The sequence below is a fragment of the Aythya ferina genome (genome assembly GCF_964211825.1).
Source record: "Aythya ferina genome assembly, chromosome: W".
Lineage (NCBI taxonomy): Eukaryota > Metazoa > Chordata > Aves > Anseriformes > Anatidae > Aythya > Aythya ferina.
Window position 1 is genome coordinate 18,021,143 of NC_140313.1, and position 22,882 is coordinate 18,044,024.

The 22,882-nt window shown below is 50.8% G+C and overlaps 2 protein-coding genes across 6 annotated transcripts in view; one reads left to right on the forward strand and one right to left on the reverse strand.

Moving 5' to 3' along the window:
- Positions 1–22,882, reverse strand: part of LOC311426270 (uncharacterized protein) — a 448,189-nt gene that overhangs the window by 62,677 nt on the left and 362,630 nt on the right. The window lies entirely within an intron of this gene.
- Positions 1–22,882, forward strand: part of LOC311426284 (CBP80/20-dependent translation initiation factor-like) — a 172,489-nt gene that overhangs the window by 5,147 nt on the left and 144,460 nt on the right. For 3 of the 5 annotated variants that reach the window (XM_084502553.1, XM_084502552.1, XM_084502554.1), the window contains exons 2-3: positions 13,061–13,273; positions 22,619–22,702. In XM_084502553.1, the coding sequence (XP_084358679.1) occupies positions 13,094–13,273; positions 22,619–22,702 (264 nt within the window). In that variant the 5' untranslated portion in view covers positions 13,061–13,093. The remainder of the gene's footprint in view (positions 1–13,060; positions 13,274–22,618; positions 22,703–22,882) is intronic. The other 2 variants (XM_084502556.1, XM_084502555.1) reach the window with 1 other exon arrangement.

Sequence of the window (22,882 nt, forward strand, 5' to 3'; positions counted from 1 at the left end):
TCTTCCTAGTAGCTGGTAGGGTGGTATGTTTTGGATGAGGATGAGAAGAGTGCTGATAACATGCTGATGTTTTAATTGTTGCAGAGCAGTGCTTACACCAAGCCAAGGATGCTTCAGCTTCTCACTCTGTCCTGCCAATGGGCAGGCTGGGGGTGCAGCAGGAGCTGGGAGGGGACAGACCCAGGACAGCTGACCCAAACTGGCCAAAGGGGTATTCCATCCCATCTGACATCATGCTGAACAACAGATAGGGGTGGCTAGCTGGGGGAGGGGGCCGGACTGCTCGGGGTTAGGCTGGGCATCGGTCAGCGGGTGGTGAGCAATTGCATTGTGCATCACTTGTTTGTACACATTATTAGTAGTAGTACTATTATCATCATTATTGTTATTATTATTTTCCTGTCTTAATAAACTGTCTTTATCTCAACCCACAGGCTTCACTTTCCATTTCTCTCCCCCGTCCCAGAGAGGGAGGGGGGAGGGTGAGCGAACGGCTGTGTGGTGTTTGGCTGCCGGCCGGGTTAAACCACAACAGTCTGGGCCACCAGTGAGCAATTTTAGGAGGTGCTGTGGTCTGTGGAAACACATCTGAGTGTTTTCCAGTGCAGGAATCATCTTAAGATTAATTTTAAAGGATTTCTTGTCTCGCAGAGAAGTGTGTCCTCTGGTCACCAGTGGGGCCATGCTGTAGTGTAGGTGCAGCCAAGCCTGTTGCCCTGTGAATGGGGCTTGCTTTTGTGTGCAGGCATCTCCATCACACAGCCAGAGGCAAATCCTGAGGGCACCGGGCTCCTGGGCTGCAGGAGCCAGAGCAGGAGAGTGGTGTGGTGTCCCCCCGCAGCTGGAAGGGGACTCAAATACCATACCCACCTTGCCGTTCCAAATACCATCTTTGGTGTTTGTACAAGAGGGGAAAAAAAATCAGGAACTGTTGTGGCGGGGCTGCAGTTGTCAGCTGGAGGCTAATAATAGGAAATGTTTGGTGCTTAATGCCTGGTCAGCTTTGTCTGGCCAGAGAAGCTGGGGTGAAAGCCTGTGGGAGCTGCGGGGTGCCCCAAGAAATGCAGCTTCTTGCTGGGCGATCAGTTTGGAGACATCTTATATTGCAGCTCTCTGGCTTGGGAAGCTATGCTGGCAATTCTAAAAGCTGCAGCAATCATTTCTGTAGCTGGAGGCTTTACGGCTGTACATAGAGGCTTGTGGTGCTTTTTGAAATGGCTTTTTTTTTTCCCCTACATGTGCACACATCATTGTTGTAAGCTACTAAGTTAATTAGATGGAGTTTTCAGGGGCTGTTAGGTTGGGTGAGAACAGTTGGCTTTGAAAGCTTGTCAAAGAGGTTCTCCTGTATTTTTTGGCTGGAAGATAAAGGAGTGATTAATGTGTTTGAGCTCAGGAGTGGATTCATTTAAAGGTCTGGTCCTGTAGGCCCAGCTGAGATCCTTAAGGGCAGTTTTCCTGACATTGTTCTACCTTTGGTGCAATCATTCTGGTTTCATTTGATCTGCAATCGAGCTCACCTCTCGGTTTAGAGGAGAGGGCGGTGGCACATGCGACTCTGGAGCTGCTAATGCTGTAAACATGCGCTCCTGTACTGCAGCTGGGTGGCAGTCACAGTTCTGCTGCCCTGCCTGCTCGTGGGGAACCCACAGGGTCTGGGGCTGGGGAGAAGCCCTGTTCCTGTTTAACATTTGGGCTGCCAGGTCCACCAAGCTGTGAGGCCACAGTGCCGATGCCCAAGAGGGAGCAGCTGCTGCAGAAACCCGCGTGGGATCCCAGTGCATGGTGCTGCATGATGCCCTCCCCTTCTTTCAGGATCAGCTCCGATCCTGGTGGCAGCTCTGAAATTAACGGCACATTTCTGGAAAGCTCTACTAGCGAGCAGCCAGCTTGCCATCCCTTCCCTGCAGCCCTGCTCCAGCTGTCCCCACGCTGCTCGTGTTTTCCTGCCTCTGTGGCTGCTCTTGGCAGCATCTGTGGTGGGCAGGACACCGACAGGTACGTGTAGTGCTTGGCTGGCAGGTGGGGAAGCAGACAAAGGATTTGGGGGGCAGTAAGAATGAGGGGGTGTCCCCTCCCTTCCACCCTCCCACCACGCGTTCAGCAGCTGTGCTCCCCTCCCTGCAGCGCAGCATCCCTTCCTGCTGAGCCGCAGGGATGGAAATGCCCCTTCTCCTGCACCCATGGGCATTTTTGGCTGGTCCCCCTGGCAGCATGGCGGTGCCGCAGCCTGCAGCCACCCCGTGCTGATGGCTTTGTTCTCTCTCACACTGCCTCACTGCCGTCTTTTGTGCTGTGGGAAGGGGCCAGCAGTGGGGGATTTTAATGCCAAGGTTGCTGACCCGTCTCCATCTGACTGCCTCCGCTCACCCAGCACTTGTGGGGATGGGGTTAATCCTGCACCTGGATGAGTGTTTTGGGGGATATCAGCCAGCTGTCTGCCGGAGGTTTGGGGAGGGTTGGAGCATGTGCCATCTCAGGCAGCAGGATGGTAGCCTGGCTAAGCGTATCCATTTAATTGAACCATAAATCCTGCAGCAGACCAATAGTACAGGAATTTATTAAAACCCCAGGGTGCTGGTTGCCCTCCCTCCCTGCTTTTTGAGTGCCGGCAGAGCACACAGCATCTTTCTAGGAATCAGCTCCCTCCTGGCTGCACTCAGCTGAAGGAGGATGTTTATGTGGCTTTTTTAAGCACAAATTTGCGTTACATGGGGTGAGAGATTGATTTATCAAGTGGCAACAGCCACTTCAGATTGAAGCTTCTGTTTCTGTGCTTTTTGTTTTTATTATTTTGTTTACAGAGATGAGGTCTGTGCAGTCAGACTGGCCGTCACTCTGGAAACTTTTTAACCCAGGGATTAATTTCAGCCAGATCGGACAGAGGAGCGCATATTTCACAGATAAGATCTTCTATGCTTTAAGGAAAAGGGTGGAAGAGGGAAATCCAAATTTCTTCCTGACCACGAAGAGAGGCTGCAGCAGTCGTGAGCTCAAATACTGTCTGGGTGCGAGTGGGTCAGTTAATTTGCTGATACCTACCAGGGATTTGGGGTTTGTGTTGCTGCAACCAACCCAAATACATGCTGCTTCTTGCAGGGATGAGGGCTAGAAGGTCCCAGAGGGAGCTTTGCATCTGGGGTGACGGGGGAGAGGGAATGGTCTGGGTGTGCATGTTGTAGGCACAGTGGGGAGTGTGGGGAATGTGGGTCACAAATCAGTATGAAACTGGGTCCTGTTATAGGGCTGCCTGCGGATGTTTGTTTTTCTTGGGTGTCCCAAAACTCTGGAGCTGAGCTGGGGCCAGGTGGAATGTTGGCTTTCAGGAGTGCCTTAGGCAGTACCCTCGCAAGCATTTTGTTAAGCAAATAATACAAATTGAACAAAAGGAAGAAGGAGCTGGCTGTGGAGGTGCTGCCAGGGATGGTGATCACACACTGCAGGAGCAGCAGTGCTGGGGCTTGGTTTATTGATGGCTTTGTAAGCCCTGCTACCCCACAGGTTATTCTTTGCTTTGAGCCTCACATTTGCCTAGACCCCTCTGTCCTGGTGCCATTCTCTCCTCCTGGCCATCTCAGGCTGACCCCCAGCTCAGCATTTTATGTGGAGTATGAAGAAGGGGCTGGAGCTGGCAGCTGGCAGTGGGGATCTTCCATGCTGTGTAGGACCTCTGGTGTTCTGGGAGTGCTTTAGGGGCACCAAAACTAACAGTAACAAGAAAAATCTACTTCAAGGAGTACATAGTCCTGAGGATGGCCCCAAATCTTTGCATTCAATAGGGTTTTCTTGGTTATCTCTTTGTATCGTCTGGCATCTGAGTAGGCGGTTGGGAGGTGCTGTGACTGGTGTTCTGCAGAGCAGAAGTTGCAAGTCCTTGGTGGGACTGAAGGTGCAGGAAGGCATCTGACCATGCTTCCCCATCTGTGTTTGTGGTGCTGGTGAGGAATAGGAACATCCCTGGTGTAGGGTTCAGGCTGTGCAGCTGCAGGACCCCTGGACTTGGGGTGGGGTGAGACTTGTGCAGATAAAGATGGGTACAAAGCCCTGGGAAGGGGATCAACTGGAGAGCAGCAGGAGCTGGTCCTGTGCCTTCAGGAGAGGCTCAGCTGGGAAGTGATGAAGCATCCCCATACAGCACCATGCTAGAGGGGTTTGGTTGTGCCCTGGGTTTCCTTATATTTGTCAACCTGTACTTATTGCCCGTGCTCTGACCATGCAGCCGCGCTGTTCTCTCCCAGGGCTTGGTGCTCGCTCGTGACCATCTGGCTTGCAGTACGAAGCTGGTGGCAGGTTTATCTCCAGTCTGCTGCCTCTCTGCTGTGACATCCTGCAGTCCCAACAGGCTCCCCAGCCTTGAGCTGAGCCTTGCCATGTACCTTCTGGGACAATCAGGTGTTTTACTGCTGTTTCTAATGGTGATGGTTAATGCCTATGGTGTGCTACTGCCTAGAAGCTTGTGGAGAGTGTTTCATGGCCAGGGAATGGACAAAGTCTGTCCCCAAAACCTTGGTTGGGCTTGCTGTGGTTTCCCTTTGAGGTGGAGGTCCAGACTGGCAGCATTCTGACATCATTGAGGGCCCGTGACCTTGTTTGGATGTAGGGCTTGGAGCTGCTAACAGAAGTGATTTGTGAACACCCAGTTCCTAGCAGAGCTGAGGAGGATGCTCTGTCCTGCTTGTGACGACTCTTCTTCCAGCTACAGCCTGAGGCTGCCTTTTTTGTCTCTCCCCTTCTGCTGTCACTACTGGCACTCTTTATGGGGATTCTATTCCTTTTTTGTCAGCTTGGAGAACTATTTTCTTTACGTTTTCCTCAATTTAGGGCTCGGGGGGGGGGGGGGGGGAGGGGGGATATGACTCAGCCTTTCCTCTGCTCCTGTTTGCACAGTCATCCCTCACCAGCTCCACTGAGGCTTTCTACACACACCTCACGTTACAAACGCTTCATTTTCACAGAATCATCTAGGTTGGAAGAGACCTAACCTGCTGATCCTAATCCATAGGGACTCAACCTTATCATTCCCAGTCTCAGCCTCGAGTTCCACAACATCAAAACACTCTCTAATATAGAGAGCCACACCACCACCCCTTCTGTGCTGCTTGTCCCTTCTGAAGAGCCTATAGCCAGACATTGCAGCACTCCAGTCATGACAGTGGTCCCACCACGTCTCCGTGATGGCAACCAAGTCGTAGCCTGCCTGCTGCACGATGGCTTCCAGCTCCTCCTGTTTGTTACCCATGCTGCGTGCATTGGTGTAGATGCACTTCAGCTGGGCCATTGCCTTATCCCCCAGCCTTACTATTGTTCCCCCTGGCACAGCTCCAACAATCCTTGCTTCAGCCCCATCCCCCTTCTTACCTAGTTTAAAGCCCTCTCAATGAGCCCTGCCAGCTCCTGGCCCAGGATCCGTTTTCCCCTAAAAGATAGGGACCCGTCTGCGGCCATCAGGCCGGGTGCCGAGTAAAGCGCCCCATGGTCAAAAAACCCAAGATTTCTGCGTTGGCACCAGCCCCTGAGCCACGTGTTTAACAGGTGGGCTTTCCGTGTCCTCTCTGTACCCCTCCCTGCCACCGTAGGGATGGACAAAAACACCACCTGCACTCCTGCTCCATCCACTAACCGACCCAGCCCCCTAAAGTCTCATTTGATAGCCTTCAGGCTTCTCTCTTCAATATTATCACTGCCAGCTGTCGTGGTTCTGCTCGAGTGGGCAGCCGAGCTCCACCACAGCCACTCTGTCACTCCCCCTCCTCAAAGAGGAATGGGGAGAAAATACGATGAAAAGGGCTCAAAGGTTGAGATAAGAATGAGAAGATCACACAGTAATTATTGTAATGGGCAAAACAGACTCTGTATAGGGAGATAGTAAGATTTATTGCTTATTACTAACAAGCTAGAGAAGGGAGAAACAAAGGAAAGAAACCAAAAGCACCTTCCCCCCCCCATCCACCCTCTTCTACCTCCTCCTCTACCCGAGCAGGGCAGTGGAACAGGGGAATGGGGGTTATGGTCAGTCTACAGCACTTCTCTGCCGCTCCTTCTCGGTCACTCTTGTCCCCTGTGCTGTGGGGTCCCTCCCACAGGATGCAGTCCTTGATGAACTGATCCGGCGTGGGCTTCCCACAGGCATCAGCTCTTCCAGAACTGCTCCAGATATGGGTCCGTACCACGGGGTCCATCCCTCAGGAGCAAACTGCTCCAACCTGGGTCCCCCACGGGCAGCAGCTCCTGCCAGGTCACCTGCTCCTGTGTGGGCTCCTCTCCACGGGCTACAGGTCCGGCCCGGAATCTGCTCCGGCAGGGGTCTTCCACAGGCGGCAGCCTCCGTTGGTGCAGGGCCACCTGCTCCACCGTGGTCTCCTCCACGGGCTGCAGCATGGAACCCTGCTCCACCGTGGTACTCCATGGGCTGCAGGGGGACATCCTGCTTCACCATGGTCCTCACCACAGGCCGCAGGGGACTTCTGCTCCGGTGCCTGGAGCACCTCTCCCCCTCCTTCTTCACTGCCCTTGGCGCCTGCAAGGCTGTTCCTTACTCCTCTCATTTTCCCAGCTGCTGTGTGGCGCAGCGTTTTTTCCCCTGTCTTAAATCTGCTCTCACAGAGGCACAAAACAACATTGCTTATTGGCTCGGCTCTGGTCAGCAGTGGGGCCCTTACCAAACATGGGGCAGCTTCTAGATCCTTCTCACAGAAACCACCCCTATGGCCCCCTGCTACCAAGACCTTGCCACGTAAATCCACTACAGGAGAATGAACAGTGCAGTGCTTGAATGTCATCTCCCAGGACCATAAAACTATTTGGGTTGGAGAAGACTTCAGGAGGTCTCTAGTTCAGCCACTCGTCCAAAGCATGACCTTGCGTTTCTCCAGAGCATGGCCTTTGCTGAATTTGGGTATTAATTAACCTTTTGCTGTATTTGTCAGGCAAGCATGCTCTGACCAAAAAGCCCAGTAGGAAGGGAGTAAGGTCAGAAGGGAAACTTAAAAGACAAATGCAAAAAACTCAGAGCTGCAAGTTATCTTGGAGCACCAGGCAGTGCCGCAAGGTCAGACAGTGCCTGTGCTGTTGTGCCTCTCCACTGACACCGACGTTGGTGACAGCAGCCCATCAGCAGTGGCTCCAGCCCATCACAGAGATGTTGTGGGGACAATGACAACCCTGTAGGGCTGCTGGTCCCTCTTGTTACATGACTCACATCAGCTCTGTGCAGACTTAAGTGCATAACAGTTATGTGCTGCGACTTTTTAGTCTCTTGTTTTATTGTGAGCATTAGCTGTCGACCAACTCGCTTTGCTGTCAGTTCCTGGCCACCTGCTCTAGGGAGCTCTGTGTGCAGTGATGATCCTAAACCAAGCATAGGTGGTAATTCATCACCTGTAAATGTGGGGCGCTTCTACTCCTGTCGAGCTCTGCTTTCCTTTAGGGAGACAGAGGTCCTGTAAATGACTCGTCTTTGGAGCTTTCTGCTAGAGACACAGCGATGTCTCAAATATGAGATTTGGGCTTGTTTGCTGCACTTTGTGACTTCGGCCAAACCTGTTCCCTTTCAGTCCGTCTCTCCTGTTGCTCGTGTGCAAAGCGCTGGTGGGTGCAGGGGTGAGCACCCCAGGTATGGGGTGCAAGTGGGAGTGTCCTGGGGCAGCGACCCAGCAAGACCTTCCCTTGGTTCCATGCCCTCCAGCATCACCCCCCAAAAAAGGCAAAAAGTCCTCTCGTGCTGCTTTGGCCCTGGGGACAGGCCACCCTCTGGCCCTGCCAGTTGAGCCCCATTCCAAAGCGATGCCACTGGTACTGGCCGTCCCTTCCCTATGCACAGGCACCTCCATGTGCTGCCGTGTCCTCCAGGATGTGCTGTGGTTACCTGTGCTTCCAGCTCAGGGCTTGACAATTTCTTTAGTACTTACTATTTAATAATTGATGCTTTCCATTTGATAATTGGCACTAATTAGCTAAGGGGTGAGAAGCATGTCCTCCGCCGGGGCTCCGTGCTCTCTGGGGCTCTTCTTTCTTTTTCTTTTTTTTTATTTTTTTATATTATTTTTTCTTTCTTAACATGCCACATGATTTTGTTTGGGAGCTAATCTGTGTTATCGATCTACATAATTAGCCTTTTTGACAGTCTGGGCACATTTGGGAATAATTCCTTGGGCAGATGAAATCCTTAGGCCAGAACTGCTGTAAACGAAGCTGCAATTGTTCTGAAGTGACAGATGAGAAATAGTTCAAGAGCTGGAAATTACACAAGCTGGGAACAAATTTTTCTTCTTCCCTTCTGGATGGCATGTGGCTCACTCAGATTTTGCTTGGTAATTTCACACTCCTCTCCAACCAAGCTGTAAATACCAGTTGCCGTAGCAGGGGAGGGTGAGGGATGAAATCTCTGTGTCCTGCCATGCAACAGGAGCTCCTGGTTCCTCACCCCACCACCCACAGGGAGGGAGGAGCATGAGCCTTGCTGCAAGACTCTGGTCCTAAATCCTGCTTAGTTCATGTGGAAACACACCCCTTTCCATCCCAGGTGCAAAAGCCTGGTGGTTTCATTTCTTTAAGGAGTGAAGTGGCATTCAGCCACAGAGAAATAGGAATGTGTTTGTTCCCAGGATGTTCAAAGCCATATGCAAACACCACAGGGCTTTGCGGTTGCACTAGAAATAGCTAATAGCTGGTTGATGCAATTTTGCATCCATTCCCCAGAAGAGGCTGTTGGAGTAGCAGGGCACAGGGTGCAGGAGGGCTCCGTTTGTGTGGTTCCCCTCCTGTGGCTGTTGCAGGGCTGCATCAATGGGCTCGTGGTGCAGAGCCTGCTGCAGCTCCTGGCTGAGGCTCCTCCTGGCCCCATCGTGCAGCAAGTTCCCCAGTTTTTGCCTCATGTGCAAAATACTTAATTTTGATGGCCTCTCTCTGATGGTCCTTTGGTGTGGCTACCTGCCTTCCCCAAGTCAGGGGAGCCAGGGCAGTGTTCCCCTGTGGCTTTTGCTGGTGTTTAACCGCCTGTCAGCCAGGATGCTTGGAGCCTGTTCCTGGGGCTGGGGTGTTTGGGGGAGCTAAACATGTTTGCCATTACAAGAGATTTGTGCTCAGACTTTGTCATGTTTATTTCGCAGCTGTAGTGAGTGATCTCCAGTAACTGTCAATCCTCCCTGTGCTGCTTCCATTTTTAATTTGTGAAGGCTCCCCAGAGGCTGGGAGATGTGGAGATGCTGTGTGATTAACGAGGAGCTTGCAGCTGCACGAGCTGCTGCTTGCAGCCCAAGTAGTTCCCGCTGGGGTCAGTACCTTGGGGGGGACCTCCCGGGGGACCTGCCATGTGTGGGTTCATCCTGCAGCCATGCTGGTCCTCCACGTGAGTGTGCACGCACAAAAAAATGACATTTCATGGGAGCATCAGGTTCAACATGTGAGCAGTGATTGTGTTGTGCAGTAGCCTGCTTGCATGGTCAGATGTGTGGTCCTTGTGAGCTGGAAGCTCCTCTGTTGGTTGTGTGATGGAAGAGGAGCACAGTGGCTTGGGGAGGAAGGTGGTGTTTGAGTAGCTGGTGGGCTGCTTACTCCATCCTGCTTCAGACCCTAGGAAAGAGTCAGAGAGAAGACTGGGGGGGTTGGCATCACCTGCTGGATGCAGGAGCAGTGGCTCCTGGCTCCCATGTGTGCTCTGGGAGTTGTGTAAACCCTGGTCTCTCTTGAGGAAGTGTCCATGGCTGCTGTCATCGGGGCAGAGGGGTCCTTGTGCAGTTCCCATTTCAGGTGACCACAAGAGGACCTCTCCATGCTTTTCATTTCTGGCCCTGCTGGCGGCATGTTTTTTTCAGCAGTTGCCTTGTTCTGCACCAGAGGAGGTGACATCTTGGTGACATGAAGGAGGTGACCTATTATCAGAAAGTAAAGCTGGCAGGCTTTCAAAGGAGATCAGTATTCTGGGACAGATGCACTGGGTAGATGCACATGGTAACCACAGGAGCATCTGCTCGAACGCCCTCAGAGCTGCCCTTACTGGTGATGCTACATTTAAGGCTTCATCGGCTTCTCTTCAGTACATACATGCCCTTCAGATGGTCTGGGTGCCAGCTGCTGGCTTCCTTATGACTTCACTCACTGGCTAAGGGACAAATGCAGGATTATATCACAGAATCACAGAATTGTCTAGGTTGGAAGAGATCTCAAGATCGAGTCTAATCTCTGACCTGACACTAACAAGTCCTCCACTAAACCATATCACTAAGCTCTACATCTAAATGTCTTTTAAAGACCTCCCGGGATGGTGACTCAACCACTTCCCTGGGCAGCCCATTCCAATGCCTCACAACCTTCTCAGTAAAGAAGTTCTTCCTAATATCCAACCTAAAACACCCCTGGCGCAACTTTAGCCCATTCCCCCTCGTCCTGTCACCAGGCACATGGGAGAATAAACCAACCCCCACCTCGCTACAGCCTCTTTTAATGTACTTATAGAGAGCGATAAGGTCACCCCTGAGCCTCCTCTTCTCCAGGCTGAACAAGCCCAGCTCCCTCAGCTGCTCCAGACCCCTCACCAGCTTTGTTGCCCTTCTCTGGACTCTTTTGAGCACCTCGATGTCCTTCTTGTAGCGAGGGGCCCAAAACTGAACACAGTACTCGAGGTGCGGCCTCACCAGAGCCGAGTACAGGGGAACAATCACTTCTCTCACCCTGCTGGCCACACTGCTTCTTATGCAAGCCAGGATGCCGTTGGCCTTCTTGGCCACCTGAGCATGCTGCTGGCTCATATTCAGCCGACTATCCACCATCACTCCCAGGTCCTTCTCTGCCTGGCAGCTCTCCAACCACTCATCTCCCAGCCTGTAACTCTGCTTGGGGTTATTGTGCCCCAGGTGCAGGACCCGGCACTCGGCCTTGTTGAACTTCATGCAGTTGACCTCAGCCCATCGGTGCAGCCTATCCAGATCCTCCTGCAGAGCCTTCCTACCCTCAAGCAGATCGACACACGCACCTAGCTTGGTGTCATCTGCAAACTTACTGAGGGTGCACTCAATGCCCTCATCCAGATCATCGATGAAGATATTAAAGAGGACCGGCCCCAGCACCGAGCCCTGGGGAACGCCACTAGTGACTGGCCTCCAACTGGACTTGGCTCCATTTACCACGACTCTTTGGGCCCGGCTATCCAGCCAGTTTCTAACCCAACGAAGCGTGCGCCAGTCCAAGCCAAGAGCAGCCAGTTTCTTGAGGAGAATGCTGTGGGAGACGGTGTCAAAAGCCTTGCTGAAGTCAAGGTAGACCACATCCACAGCCTTTCCCTCATCCACCCAGTGCGTCACTTTGTCATAGAAGGAGATCAGGTTCATCAAGCAGGACCTGCCTTTCATAAACCCATGCTGACTGGGCCTGATTGCCTGCTTGCCCTGCAAGTGCTGCGTGATGACTCTCAAGATAATCTGTTCCATGAGCTTTCCTGGCACTGAGGTCAAACTGACAGGCCTGTAGTTACCCGGGTCAGTCCTCCGGCCCTTCTTGTAGATGGGCATCACGTTTGCTAGCCGCCAGTCAACTGGGACCTCCCCCGATAGCCAGGACTGTTGATAAATGATGGTAAGCGGCTTGGCCAGCTCCTCTGCCAGTTCCCTCAGTACCCTTGGGTGGATCCCATCCGGCCCCATCGACTTGCGCACATCCAGGTGCCGTAGCAGGTCGCCAACCATTTCCTCATGGATAGTGAGGGCCACATTCTGCTCCCCATCCCCTTCCAGCAGCTCAGGTTACTGGGTATCCAGAGAGCAACTGGTTTTGCTGCTAAAGACTGAGGCAAAGAAGCCTCAAAGAAGCCTTATGCTGAAGTTCTTCATTTCCTCTGTGGATCAGAGGAGATAAAAGGGGTTTGAACTCAGTCCCTGGTATCTCCTGCAGAGGCGTGCAAGTACTCAGGGGTGCATCCATTTGCACGTGTTGGCTTTGGAGAGGGGCAGGGGTTATTGCTGGGAATGCATAGGGCTCTGGTTTTGTTTTGCAGCAGAGCTCCTAATTCCTTGGTGATATGTGCCCTGAATGAGACTGTCCTACTCTCCCAGTAGGGTTTGTAACATAAGCCCCCTGGGTAATGGCTTCTTATTGTGCTAGCAGTAGTCTACATGTGAGCTTTTAGGAGAAGGCTGTGCTTCTGGAGCAGGAACTGGAGGGAGGGGTTACTGTCAGGACAGTTAGGTAGCTGAACCAAGCCCTGAGATCCAGTCTTTAATTTGGTACCTGCATCTATTTGTGTTTGCACAGCTTTTTCTTCCTTTGCTCTGTATTTTGACTCTCACCAGTAAGAATACATTTAAATACATTTAAAATCTGCACAGAGAGCACCTAGTGATCCATACTGCTGCTGCTCAGAAGGTTTGCATCCTGGTTGGGCTACCTGCCAGTCTGCACCCTGAGCACACCTTAAGGTACAAGCCCCCCAAAGTCCTTGTTTTCTGCAGAGCAGCATCCCTGTGGAGGCAGAGCTGCTGCCATGTGTCCCTGGGGGGCAATGTGATCTCTACACTGAGCACAGCATCACCTGTGGCTTCCTCCGGGGCTGCCAGCCAGCCACACTGTGGTGCTCTGCAGGATGTTTTCCCTTTTTCTAATGCATTTTTAACAAGCGGAGGTTTTAAAAATAGATTCTGGTGTGATCACTGTTTCACCTCCACATCCAAACCTCCTCCCTGGACTGTTAGCAGGCGCACTGCTGACTCAGCACCTTGCTTACTGCTGCAGTCCTAGAGAAGCTTTGCAGTTCCTGTCCTTTTCATGTCCCCAGCCACAACGCGAACCTCATCATCCTTCCGCTTCCAGTGCAGCCAATGTCACGGGCCTTTTAAATTAAGCTTTGTTAATTTCTTGGGCATGTTTCTAGAGGTTTTCTACAGCTTTGGTTGTGAGGAGGATAGGCAAATGTTGTTGTGGCCCTTATGTGTAGGATCACAAGATGGGCCTCTTGCTCATGGAGGAAGAAGAGGGCTCATGAAGGAAGAAGGGGGCATCTGTGCTGGTGGGAGAGGCAGGTGCTGCTCAGCAGGTGGCCAAGGACTCAATTTCCATCCTTTTTCCTTCTCAGGCCCCCTCCGTTCCCACTGTCCCAGCTGCAGTGATGGAAAACTCGTCAGTGGCATCCGCCTCCTCAGAGGCAGGGAGCAGCCGCTCGCAGGAGATCGAGGAGCTGGAGCGCTTCATCGACAGCTACGTGCTGGAGTACCAGGTGCAGGGGCTGCTGACCAACAAGATGGAGGGGGACGGGGAGAGTGAGAAGACGCAGTCCAACATCTTGCAGGTTGGTGAGGAGCATGGGCTGAGGGGGACTGCAGGGCTGGGCAATGCCAAAGCAGCTTTCCTAGTGTAGAAATGCAGTGAAATGCTGGATTTGGGGCATCTTTCTGCTTCAGCCAGGTGTGAGCACTCCCCAGCTGTGTTTTGTATTTATCATGAAGTGGTCTCAGGGTGTGCCTTGATGTTTTTTTTGGTTTCTCCAGGGTTCCTTTGTCAAGTGAAGGACACTGGTGAGAGGCTGCCCTGCACACAGGGGCCGGCAGGGTGCACATGTCTGGAAGCAATGGGTGCTGTTTGGATGGCATCTCCACTCTGTCCCTTAGGAGCAGGTGCATGTGAGTGGAGTCTGTCTCAAACAACGCATTGCTTCACCCACAAAATCCCACCAGCTTTAGGAAGAGCTGTGGAGACCCAGCAGGGGGTATCCAAATATTGAGAAGTGTTCCCACATTCCTACATTCCTGTGCTGCTTTTCTCCATGTGCACAGGGATGTTAGTGAAGAGACAGAGATGCTAAAGGCATTAAAAGCCCCATGTGTCCCCTAACACTGTGTCATGCCACTGCACATTTTAATATGTACAATAACCTGTTTGCTTGCTTCCTGAGTGTTGCGTCAGAGAAGCAAACTGCTCTGCTACAGAGGATGTGAATACCCAGCAAAGAGAGTGATCGCTTAGGGGAGATGAGATTTGGTGGTGTCATTAGGATCTAAAAAAACCCCAAAACTTTAAAAATTGGCTTTTTGGCTCCCACACGAGGAGAAATTTAAACCTCCTGAACTGATGCTGTTGTCCTGAGGAAAATCCTCCGTATCGTGGAGCCAGCGCTCCTGGAGATGGGATGGCCAAATGGCATGGGACTCACGCAGAAGGGAGCTGAAGGACTCTGCTCTGTGCCCTTGGGTTTGTGAGGCTGCAGTGAGCTCAGGTCCATGCAGTGGGGTGCTGGGCATGCTGCTCTCCTGCCATGCAGAATGGTAGAAGAACAGGTGCAGGCTATAAACTGTGTGTACACTGGGCCTGGGTAAGAAGGACTTGAAGCCAGGGTAGACTCTCCCTTGTTAGGGGACTTAGCTAATGAAGCAATACCCATTAACCCATTAGGCCTTGCCAGGGCTTTCCAGAAGGGACGGGAGGTGTTTAATAATGGATGGGGTGAGGAGTCCTGCAGGAGGGCTCAGTCCCTTCCCTTTGCCCAGGAGATGGGCAGCAATCCTCAATCACCGGCGCTGCGTGGCTAACAAGTTTCCCTCTGCCCCATGGCTGCAGGGGGGGCAGGGCACCTCTTCCCAAGCCGGGCTTGCTGTGGGATGTGCTTTATTTATTAGTATGTGTTGAGGGATTTTTGAAACAGCAAGGAGGCCATCACTTGCTGCAGCTGAGCAAACCAAGCTTCCAGGACGACTACAAGGAGTTGCCATAATGATGTTCTTCTATCGCCCGATTGAGGAATTAAAAATATTGTTGCAAGCAGCTGGCACTTCCTTCAAGGACAAGATCTATGTGACTGCTAATCACAAGGGGGTTGTTTTCTTGCAGTTGTTTGTCTGAGTGCTTTCGACCAATAATCACAGAATTTCTAGGTTGGAAGAGATCTCAAGATCGAGTCTAACCTCTGACCTGACACTAACAAGTCCTCCACTAAACCATATCACTAAGCTCTACATCTAAACGTCTTTTAAAGACCTCCCGGGATGGTGACTCAACCACTTCCCTGGGCAGCCCGTTCCAATGCCTCACAACCCTCTCAGTAAAGAAGTTCTTCCTAATATCCAACCTAAAACACCCCTGGCGCAACTTTAGCCCATTCCCCATCGTCCTGTCACCAGGCACATGGGAGAATAAACCAACCCCCACCTCGCTACAGCCTCTTTTAATGTACTTATAGAGAGCGATAAGGTCGCCCCTGAGCCTCCTCTTCTCCAGGCTGAACAAGCCCAGCTCCCTCAGCCGCTCCTCGTAGGACTTGTTCTCCAGGCCCCTCACCAGCTTTGTCGCCCTTCTCTGGACCCGCTCAAGCACCTCGATGTCCTTCTTGTAGCGAGGGGCCCAAAACTGAACACAGTACTCGAGGTGCGGCCTCACCAGAGCTGAGTACAGGGGGACAATCACCTCCCTAGCCCTGCTGGCCACACTGTTTCTGATACAAGCCAGGATGCTGTTGGCCTTCTTGGCCACCTGAGCACACTGCTGGCTAATATTCAGCCGACTATCCACCATCACTCCCAGGTCCTTCTCTGCCTGGCAGCTCTCCAACCACTCATCTCCCAGCCTGTAGCTCTGCTTGGGGTTGTTGCACCCCAGGTGCAGGACCCGGCACTTGGCCTTGTTGAACTTCGTGCAGTTGACCTCAGCCCATCGGTGCAGCCTATCCAGATCCTCCTGCAGAGCTTTCCTACCCTCGAGCAGATCGACACACGCACCTAACTTGGTGTCATCTGCGAACTTACTGAGGGTGCACTCAATGCCCTCATCCAGATCATCGATGAAGATATTAAAGAGGACCGGCCCCAGCACCGAGCCCTGGGGAACGCCACTAGTGACTGGCCTCCAACTGGACTTGGCTCCATTTACCACGACTCCTTGGGCCCGGCTATCCAGCCAGTTTCTAACCCAACGAAGCGTGCGCCAGTCCAAGCCAAGAGCAGCCAGTTTCTTGAGGAGAATGCTGTGGGAGACGGTGTCAAAAGCCTTGCTGAAGTCAAGGTAGACCACATCCACAGCCTTTCCCTCATCCACCCAGCGCGTCACTTTGTCATAGAAGGAGATCAGGTTCATCAAGCAGGACCTGCCTTTCATAAACCCATGCTGACTGGGCCTGATCACCTGCCTGCCCTGCAAGTGCTGCGTGATGACACTCAGGAGGATCTGCTCCATGAGCTTCCCTGGTACTGAGGTCAAACTGACAGGCCTGTAGTTACCCGGGTCAGTCCTCCGGCCCTTCTTGTAGATGGGCGTCACGTTTGCTAGCCGCCAGTCAACTGGGACCTCCCCCGATAGCCAGGACTGTTGATAAATGATGGACAGTGGCTTGGCCAGCTCCTCTGCCAGTTCTCTCAGTACCCTTGGGTGGATCCCATCCGGCCCCATCGACTTGTGCACATCCAAGTGCCGTAGCAGGTCACCAACCATTTCCTCATGGATAGTGAGGGCCACATCCTGCTCCCCATCCCCTTCCACCAGCTCAGGGTACTGGGTATCCAGAGAACAACCGGTATTGCCGCTAAAGACTGAGGCAAAGAAGGCATTAAGCACCTCCGCCTTTTCCTCATCTCTTGTAAATAAGTTTCCCCCCGCATCCAGTAAAGGATGGAGATTCTCCTTAGTCCTCCTTTTTGTGATGATGTATTTATAGAAACGTTTTTAAAACGTTAATCTTGTGTTAGAAGCTGTACGCCCCTGCTAGATTGCTATAAGAGTCAGGCTATTCGGGTAAAAAAGGGAGCATTATCTGACTATATTGGTGTGTGTCATGACTTCAGCCATTCTTCCTGCCACAAATGGTGCCTGAACCGGGACCCGGGACATTGGTGATCAAGCCGGACCTCAAAACTTCTACGGGAGAACGGAGGAGTCAGTGAAGATGGGACACGAGTAGCGCTGTGAGTCCAGAGTGGCGGGAGGTAGGAGATCGCTTATGGGATAAAGCCATCTCAAGTGGAAAGCTGGATAAAGAAGTGAGTGGGATGTGGCGGACAGTGATTAATGCGCTGTGTGGTATGAAAGCCGAGCAGCAGGAGGTGATGGCGGCAGCACAATCTCTAGCAGTACCACCTGGGACTGACAGAACGCCTGGTGCAAAGCGCCTCCAGCCCCGCTGCCCGCCCTGCTGTCAGCTCTGGGCACCCGCCCGCCTGCCCCGCCGCCGGCTGCTGCGTTTCTCCGGTTTGAGCACCCACCTGCACGCATCGGGTGCTGCCATGTTCCGCCTGCTGCTGCGACCGGGCCTGCCGCCCCATGGGCCCCCGCTCGCCGCCGCCGCCGCTGCTTTCCCCTCACCACCCCCCACCCTCGGCCTGCCCTCCCCACTCAGCCCGCTGGCCCCTCTGCTGGCGTTGCGGACCACCACCGGCAGCTTGGCCAAGGATGTGGGTGGATCCCCTGAAAAGGCGGCCACAGATCTCAGCAGTGAAAACAAGAAACTCAATAAATCCCAGCAGCTGAAAAAAGTTTTCAAAGAGCGTAGTGCTGTAGGGGTTTCATTCCATGTTGGAATTTCATTAGTATTTCTAGGAATCTTCTACCTGGCTGTGTCAAGTGGTGTGGGAATGACCGTAATGTATTGCTGTTAGGACGATCAAGTACATCTTTGACCGGATTGTTTGTTTTGCTGAGGATAATTGATGCCGATTATAATGGACAAAAAAAAAAAAAAAAGGACGCGGAACAGAGATGCGGTGAGACACAGGACGCGGAGAGACGTGGGACGCAATATTGTGTCAGACTCACAGCATGTGAGCAGGACCAGTGTGGGTGCCAAGCCAATTTGTGAAGGCTGCCTGTTGTGGTTTAACCCGGCCAGCAGCTAAACACCACACAGCCGTTCGCTCACCCTCCCCCCTCCCTCTCTGGGATGGGGGAGAGAAACGGGAAAGTGAAGCCTGTGGGTTGAGATAAAGACAGTTTATTAAGACAGGAAAATAATAATAACAATAATAATAATAACAATAATGATGATAATAGTACTACTACTAATAATGTGTACGAAACAAGTGATGCACAATGCAATTGCTCACCACCCGCTGACCGATGCCCAGCCTAACCCCGAGCAGCCACCTCCCCCACCCCAGCTAGCCACCCTTATATATTGTTCAGCATGACGTCAGATGGGATGGAATACCCCTTTGGCTAGTTTGGGTCAGCTGTCCTGGGTCTGTCCCCTCCCAGCTCCTGCTGCACCCCCAGCCTGCCCACTGGCAGGACAGAGCAAGAAGCTGAGATGTCCTTGGCTTAGTATAAGCACTGCTCTGCAACAATTAAAACATCGGGGTGTTATCAGCACTCTTCTCATCCTAAGCCAAAACATACCACCCTACCAGCTACTAGGAGGAAAATTAGCTGTGTCCTAACTGAAACCAGGACACTTCCCAAGATGTCTCAAGGGACGGGGAAGTTGTTGATGGTGATTGATTCTAATACTGCCAGCAGGGCTTGCGCTCGTAACCAAGATCAAGCCGCAACGAAATCAACGAAATCTTTGGGTGACATGGGCTAATCAGACTGGTATGTCAGAATTTTGTCTGTCCATGGCATCGTCCACAGATCCGTTCAGGACTTGCCTCATAGGTATACCTGTGTATGACCCTTCTGAGTTTGGCCAATATGCTACCAACAATCACTGCAATGCCTCATCTGCAGCTGTGTGCTCAGCGAAATTGATAAATTCACTTACTGTCTCATTGCCCAGGGATCCACAAGAGTTACAGTTATGTGGGTCTCAGAGGATTGGGAACACATCACAGAATTGGACTCAAACATGTTTTGTGTTCGGTAATTTACAGCAAAGATTAAATCCTTTCAAAAAACAATCCAACAGGGTGGACAAATGTGACTTCAGAAGGGCCATACAGGTACAGAAATACAAGTAACACCTGTGATTACAATGACACTGCTAGGCAGGGTTTAGGAGCTTATGGCACGGAGACAAGGGGCAACAACTATAGGGTTTGGAACAATTGTACAGCTATGGCCTTACCTCCTGATGTTTTTCTGATTTGTGGGGATAGGGCCTGGCAAGGTATCCCTGCAAATGCTATCAGAGGTCCATGTTACTTAGGTAAACTTACTATATTTGCTCCTAGCTTGTCACAGTTGCCTAAGATCAGCAGACATAAATGGGCATTGCTCGCACCGGATTGCAATGATAATGTTGAATTGCTTGGTGTTGCAGCTAGAGTGGCATTGGCAATTTTCGTGCCAGGAGCAGCAGCTGTGGCTGCACTTAATAATTTGGAAAAATTGGCATGCTGGGCCGAGAAGCAAGCCAATGCCACAACAGAGATACTTGAGGAGATGTTACCAGATCAAAATAGTCTGCGACATGCGCTCTTACAGCATCGAGCTGCTATTGACTTCTTGCTCTTGGCTCGAGGGCATGGGTGTGAGGACTTTGAGGGAATGTGCTGTTTAAACCTTTCTGATCATAGTGAGTCAATTCACAAATCCATTACTTTCCTGAAAGAGCACATGAGAAAGATTCAATATGATATCAATCCTTTCAGTCAGTGGCTCACTGATTTGTTTGGGACGATGCCTAGATGGTTACTGGGATTAGTCAAAGAGGGATTAAGGATTCTATTTATTGTGGTGTTAATCATCATTGTGTGTTGTATTGTAATAAATGTGGTTATAAGGTTACTTGCAAAACTGTTACATCAGGCTTGGTTTGCTCAAAAAGAAAAAGGGGGAATTGTTGAGGATTTTTTGAAACAAAAGCAAGGAGGCCATGACTTGTTGCAGCTGAGCAAACCAAGCTATCAGGATGACTATGAGGAGTTGCCATAACGATTTTCTTCTATCGCCCGACTGAGGAATTAAAAATATTGTTGCCAGCAGCTGGCTTCAAGGACGGGATCTACATGACTGCTAATCACAAGGGGGTTGTTTTCGTGCAGTTGTTTGTCTGAGTGCTTTTGACCAATAATCTTGTGTGAGACACTATCTGCCCCTGTTAAGTTTGCTATAAGAATCAGGTTATTTGGGTAAAAAAGGGAGCATGATCTGACCATATTTGTGTGTGTCATGACTTCGGCCGTTCTTCCTACAAGTATGATGTATTGGCATGAAGAAATTACCTGTAAACGGAACCTTCTAAAGAATAGGTTTTGCTGAAGAGAGGTCTTTTGTGAATTGATGATCAAAGCCATTATAAGTGGGGAAAAATATATTTAAAAATCAGGTGATCCCAAGCACTTCAATGATGCATTTTTTTATAACCCCAGGCTGGAAAATGCCTGTGTTTGAAGTGATGCTTTGGAGGGGCATCAGGTCAAACAGGCAAGCACTGCTTTATTTAACGTGTCAAGTTGAGAAACACTATTGAATTAGAAATAAATTAATAGTCAAAGTTTTTTAACCACTTTGCAATTCAGAGGAGGTTTAACTCTGAACAGCAGGAAAATTCTCATCCTGATTTGCTCTTTCCTTTAAAGGAAAAGGTAAATGAAATCGGGAACTCACTTAAAAGCTATTACCCAGACTGAGCGTGAGATAGGAGCATGGTTGGTAAATGGGATTTGGTCTGCCCCTCTGTCCTGGAGTCTGCATCCTCAGGACAAAAGATGCTAATTCTCGTGAGGACCCATTTACAGTTTTTGCATTAAGATTCTTTCCTGGCTGTCACAACCAAATCCATCTTGTTTTTGTGGAAATGGGGCATTGACTTTTCTCCATGTCCTGCCTGCATGAAAGGCACTGCATTTTTTTCTTTTTTTTTTTTTTTTTTTTTGTCAGTTCTAGGGATACTGCCTTTAAAGATAGTCAGATTTTATTTTAGAGGAAAAATAGTAACGGAAGATCTGAACGGTGAACCTTTTAATTAGACCACTTTTAAAGGCATCTCAAGTTAAGCAGCTAGATGTGTTTGTACCTCAGATGATGGGTATCTACTTGGAAATAGGATTTCTATGTGGCTCCAGTGAAATGCAGTATTTTGTATTACTCAGGGCTGCACATGGGACAAGTGAGGTTGAGCTTCTAGATGTGTATCACCTGCTTTTATCAAGTCATGCTTTCAGAGTTGGACTAAGAAGGAATTACCTGTTGTCTCCAAAAGGTGTTTACTTTCCCACCTGCCCAATACTCCAGACTTGTGTAAGAAATGAGCAGGAATCATTTATTTCTGTTTTTCTCTTCGTGATTGCTCCTTATCAAAGCAAGCCATAAACACACACGTATCCTGCCCCTTGCTGGAGTAACTGTGTTGGAGCCGGTGCGGGGTACATTGGTTTGCCAGCCTGATTGAAGGCAGCAGGCTCCCTTTCAATGAGAGCTGGAGGAAAAAGGATGGCTTTATGGCTAAGGTGCTGGACTGAGACCAAGAAAACTGTTTTAACTGCAAGGCTCTTCTGGAGACTTAATCTTTAACTTGGGGCAAGTTATTCAGTGTCTCCGCAGTGCACTTCCTTGTGCCTGCGGTAACACTTCCTCTGCCGGAGAGGGGACGCGTCTGTTGCCACATCCTAAATAGCTGCTCCCCATGCCCAGTGAGTCTGGCAGAAGGCTCTGACGTGCTGCCAGGAGCAGCACATGGGGGAAGCAGCCCATGAAAGGGGTAGTGCGAGGCAGAGGTGGGGTGTGACAGCCTGCTGGGCGCCTGGCATGGCCCTTCCAACACAGGGATCACTTTATGTGACTTTTAGACTCCTTGTCCTATTCCATGGCTTCATCTGTGCCTACCAAGAAGCTCTCAATTAGTTGCTGTTTGGAGGGAACCCTTTTTAAATTTTATTTATTTTCCATGGTATGAGTACACCCGCGCAGCGACAGTCCCAGGATGAAAGACCTCAGAAATGGGAATGGTCAAAAAGGTTAGGTCTCAGCTGTGGCAGGGAAATCAAAATGACTTTAGGATTAAACAGTATCGTTTAAATAGTATTGTTCCTGTTTGTATAGAGAAAGTTGCTTTATTATTTGTTTTGACAATATGCTGTAGCTCATCTCTTCTTTGGGAGGCGGATATCAAATGGCCCCAAACTGAAATTCTTCGATGCATTGCTGCAGCTGTGGTATAATGTTTTAGCTGAACCTGCAGCACTATTTTCTGTTTCATTTAAAAACAAAAACATCACCTTTTTTTTTCTTTTTTTTTTTTTTACTCCCCTCCCCCAATCCTCTGTAAAGGTACAGCTGAGGTAGGCTGGCTGCGTTAGCCCCAAGCCACCGAGTTTGGAGCCTGCAGGGAAAAGCAGAGGGTGTTTTTCTTGCAGAGCACCCTTTGGCTGCCCTCGGCATTGCGGCCAGTGTGCTGGGATGGTTCTTGCAGCTTTCAGTGATGACAGCTTCTCCTGGAGTTTCCTGCAATTGTTCATGAATCTTTCCTCTGCTTGCCATCCGTGGGTGGAGCATTTCCCAGCCAAAGCTTTTGAGATCATCCCTCGTGTAAAATGGAGCCCTGTTTCTCTGGAAAAAGAGATGGTGCCACGGAGGGAAGGCTGGGGCTGCTCCTGGCAGAGCAAGGGGCATGAGTCACGCTGCCTTTTGCCAACAGTCCCTCCTAAAAACACGCTTACCCACAGTCGTACAGGGATGCCCTTGGCCCAGACGGTGTTTGCTGCATTATGTGGGCTGACACAGCGGTTTCCCCTGTCCAGCTATTATTTTACACAATGCCTTTCTATCCCTTTTACAGTGGACGGCAGATTGTAGTGAGCAGCTTGATGGCCGCTGTTCCCCATCCAGAGAGAAGGGCTCATCGTCTCCTGAACACAATCAGGTAGGGCTGCGTCTAGCTCTTCCTCCCCAAGCATTGCCTCTCTTCTACTGTGTCTCCCAGTGCTAAGCCTGTCCATGCTGCCAACTCAGCATCACAGTGCTTCCTCCTCTTGGAGGAGGAGGGAAGTGGGAAGATTTTATATAAATACTTTATTTGCATTCCCTTTGTGGGGCAAATAGG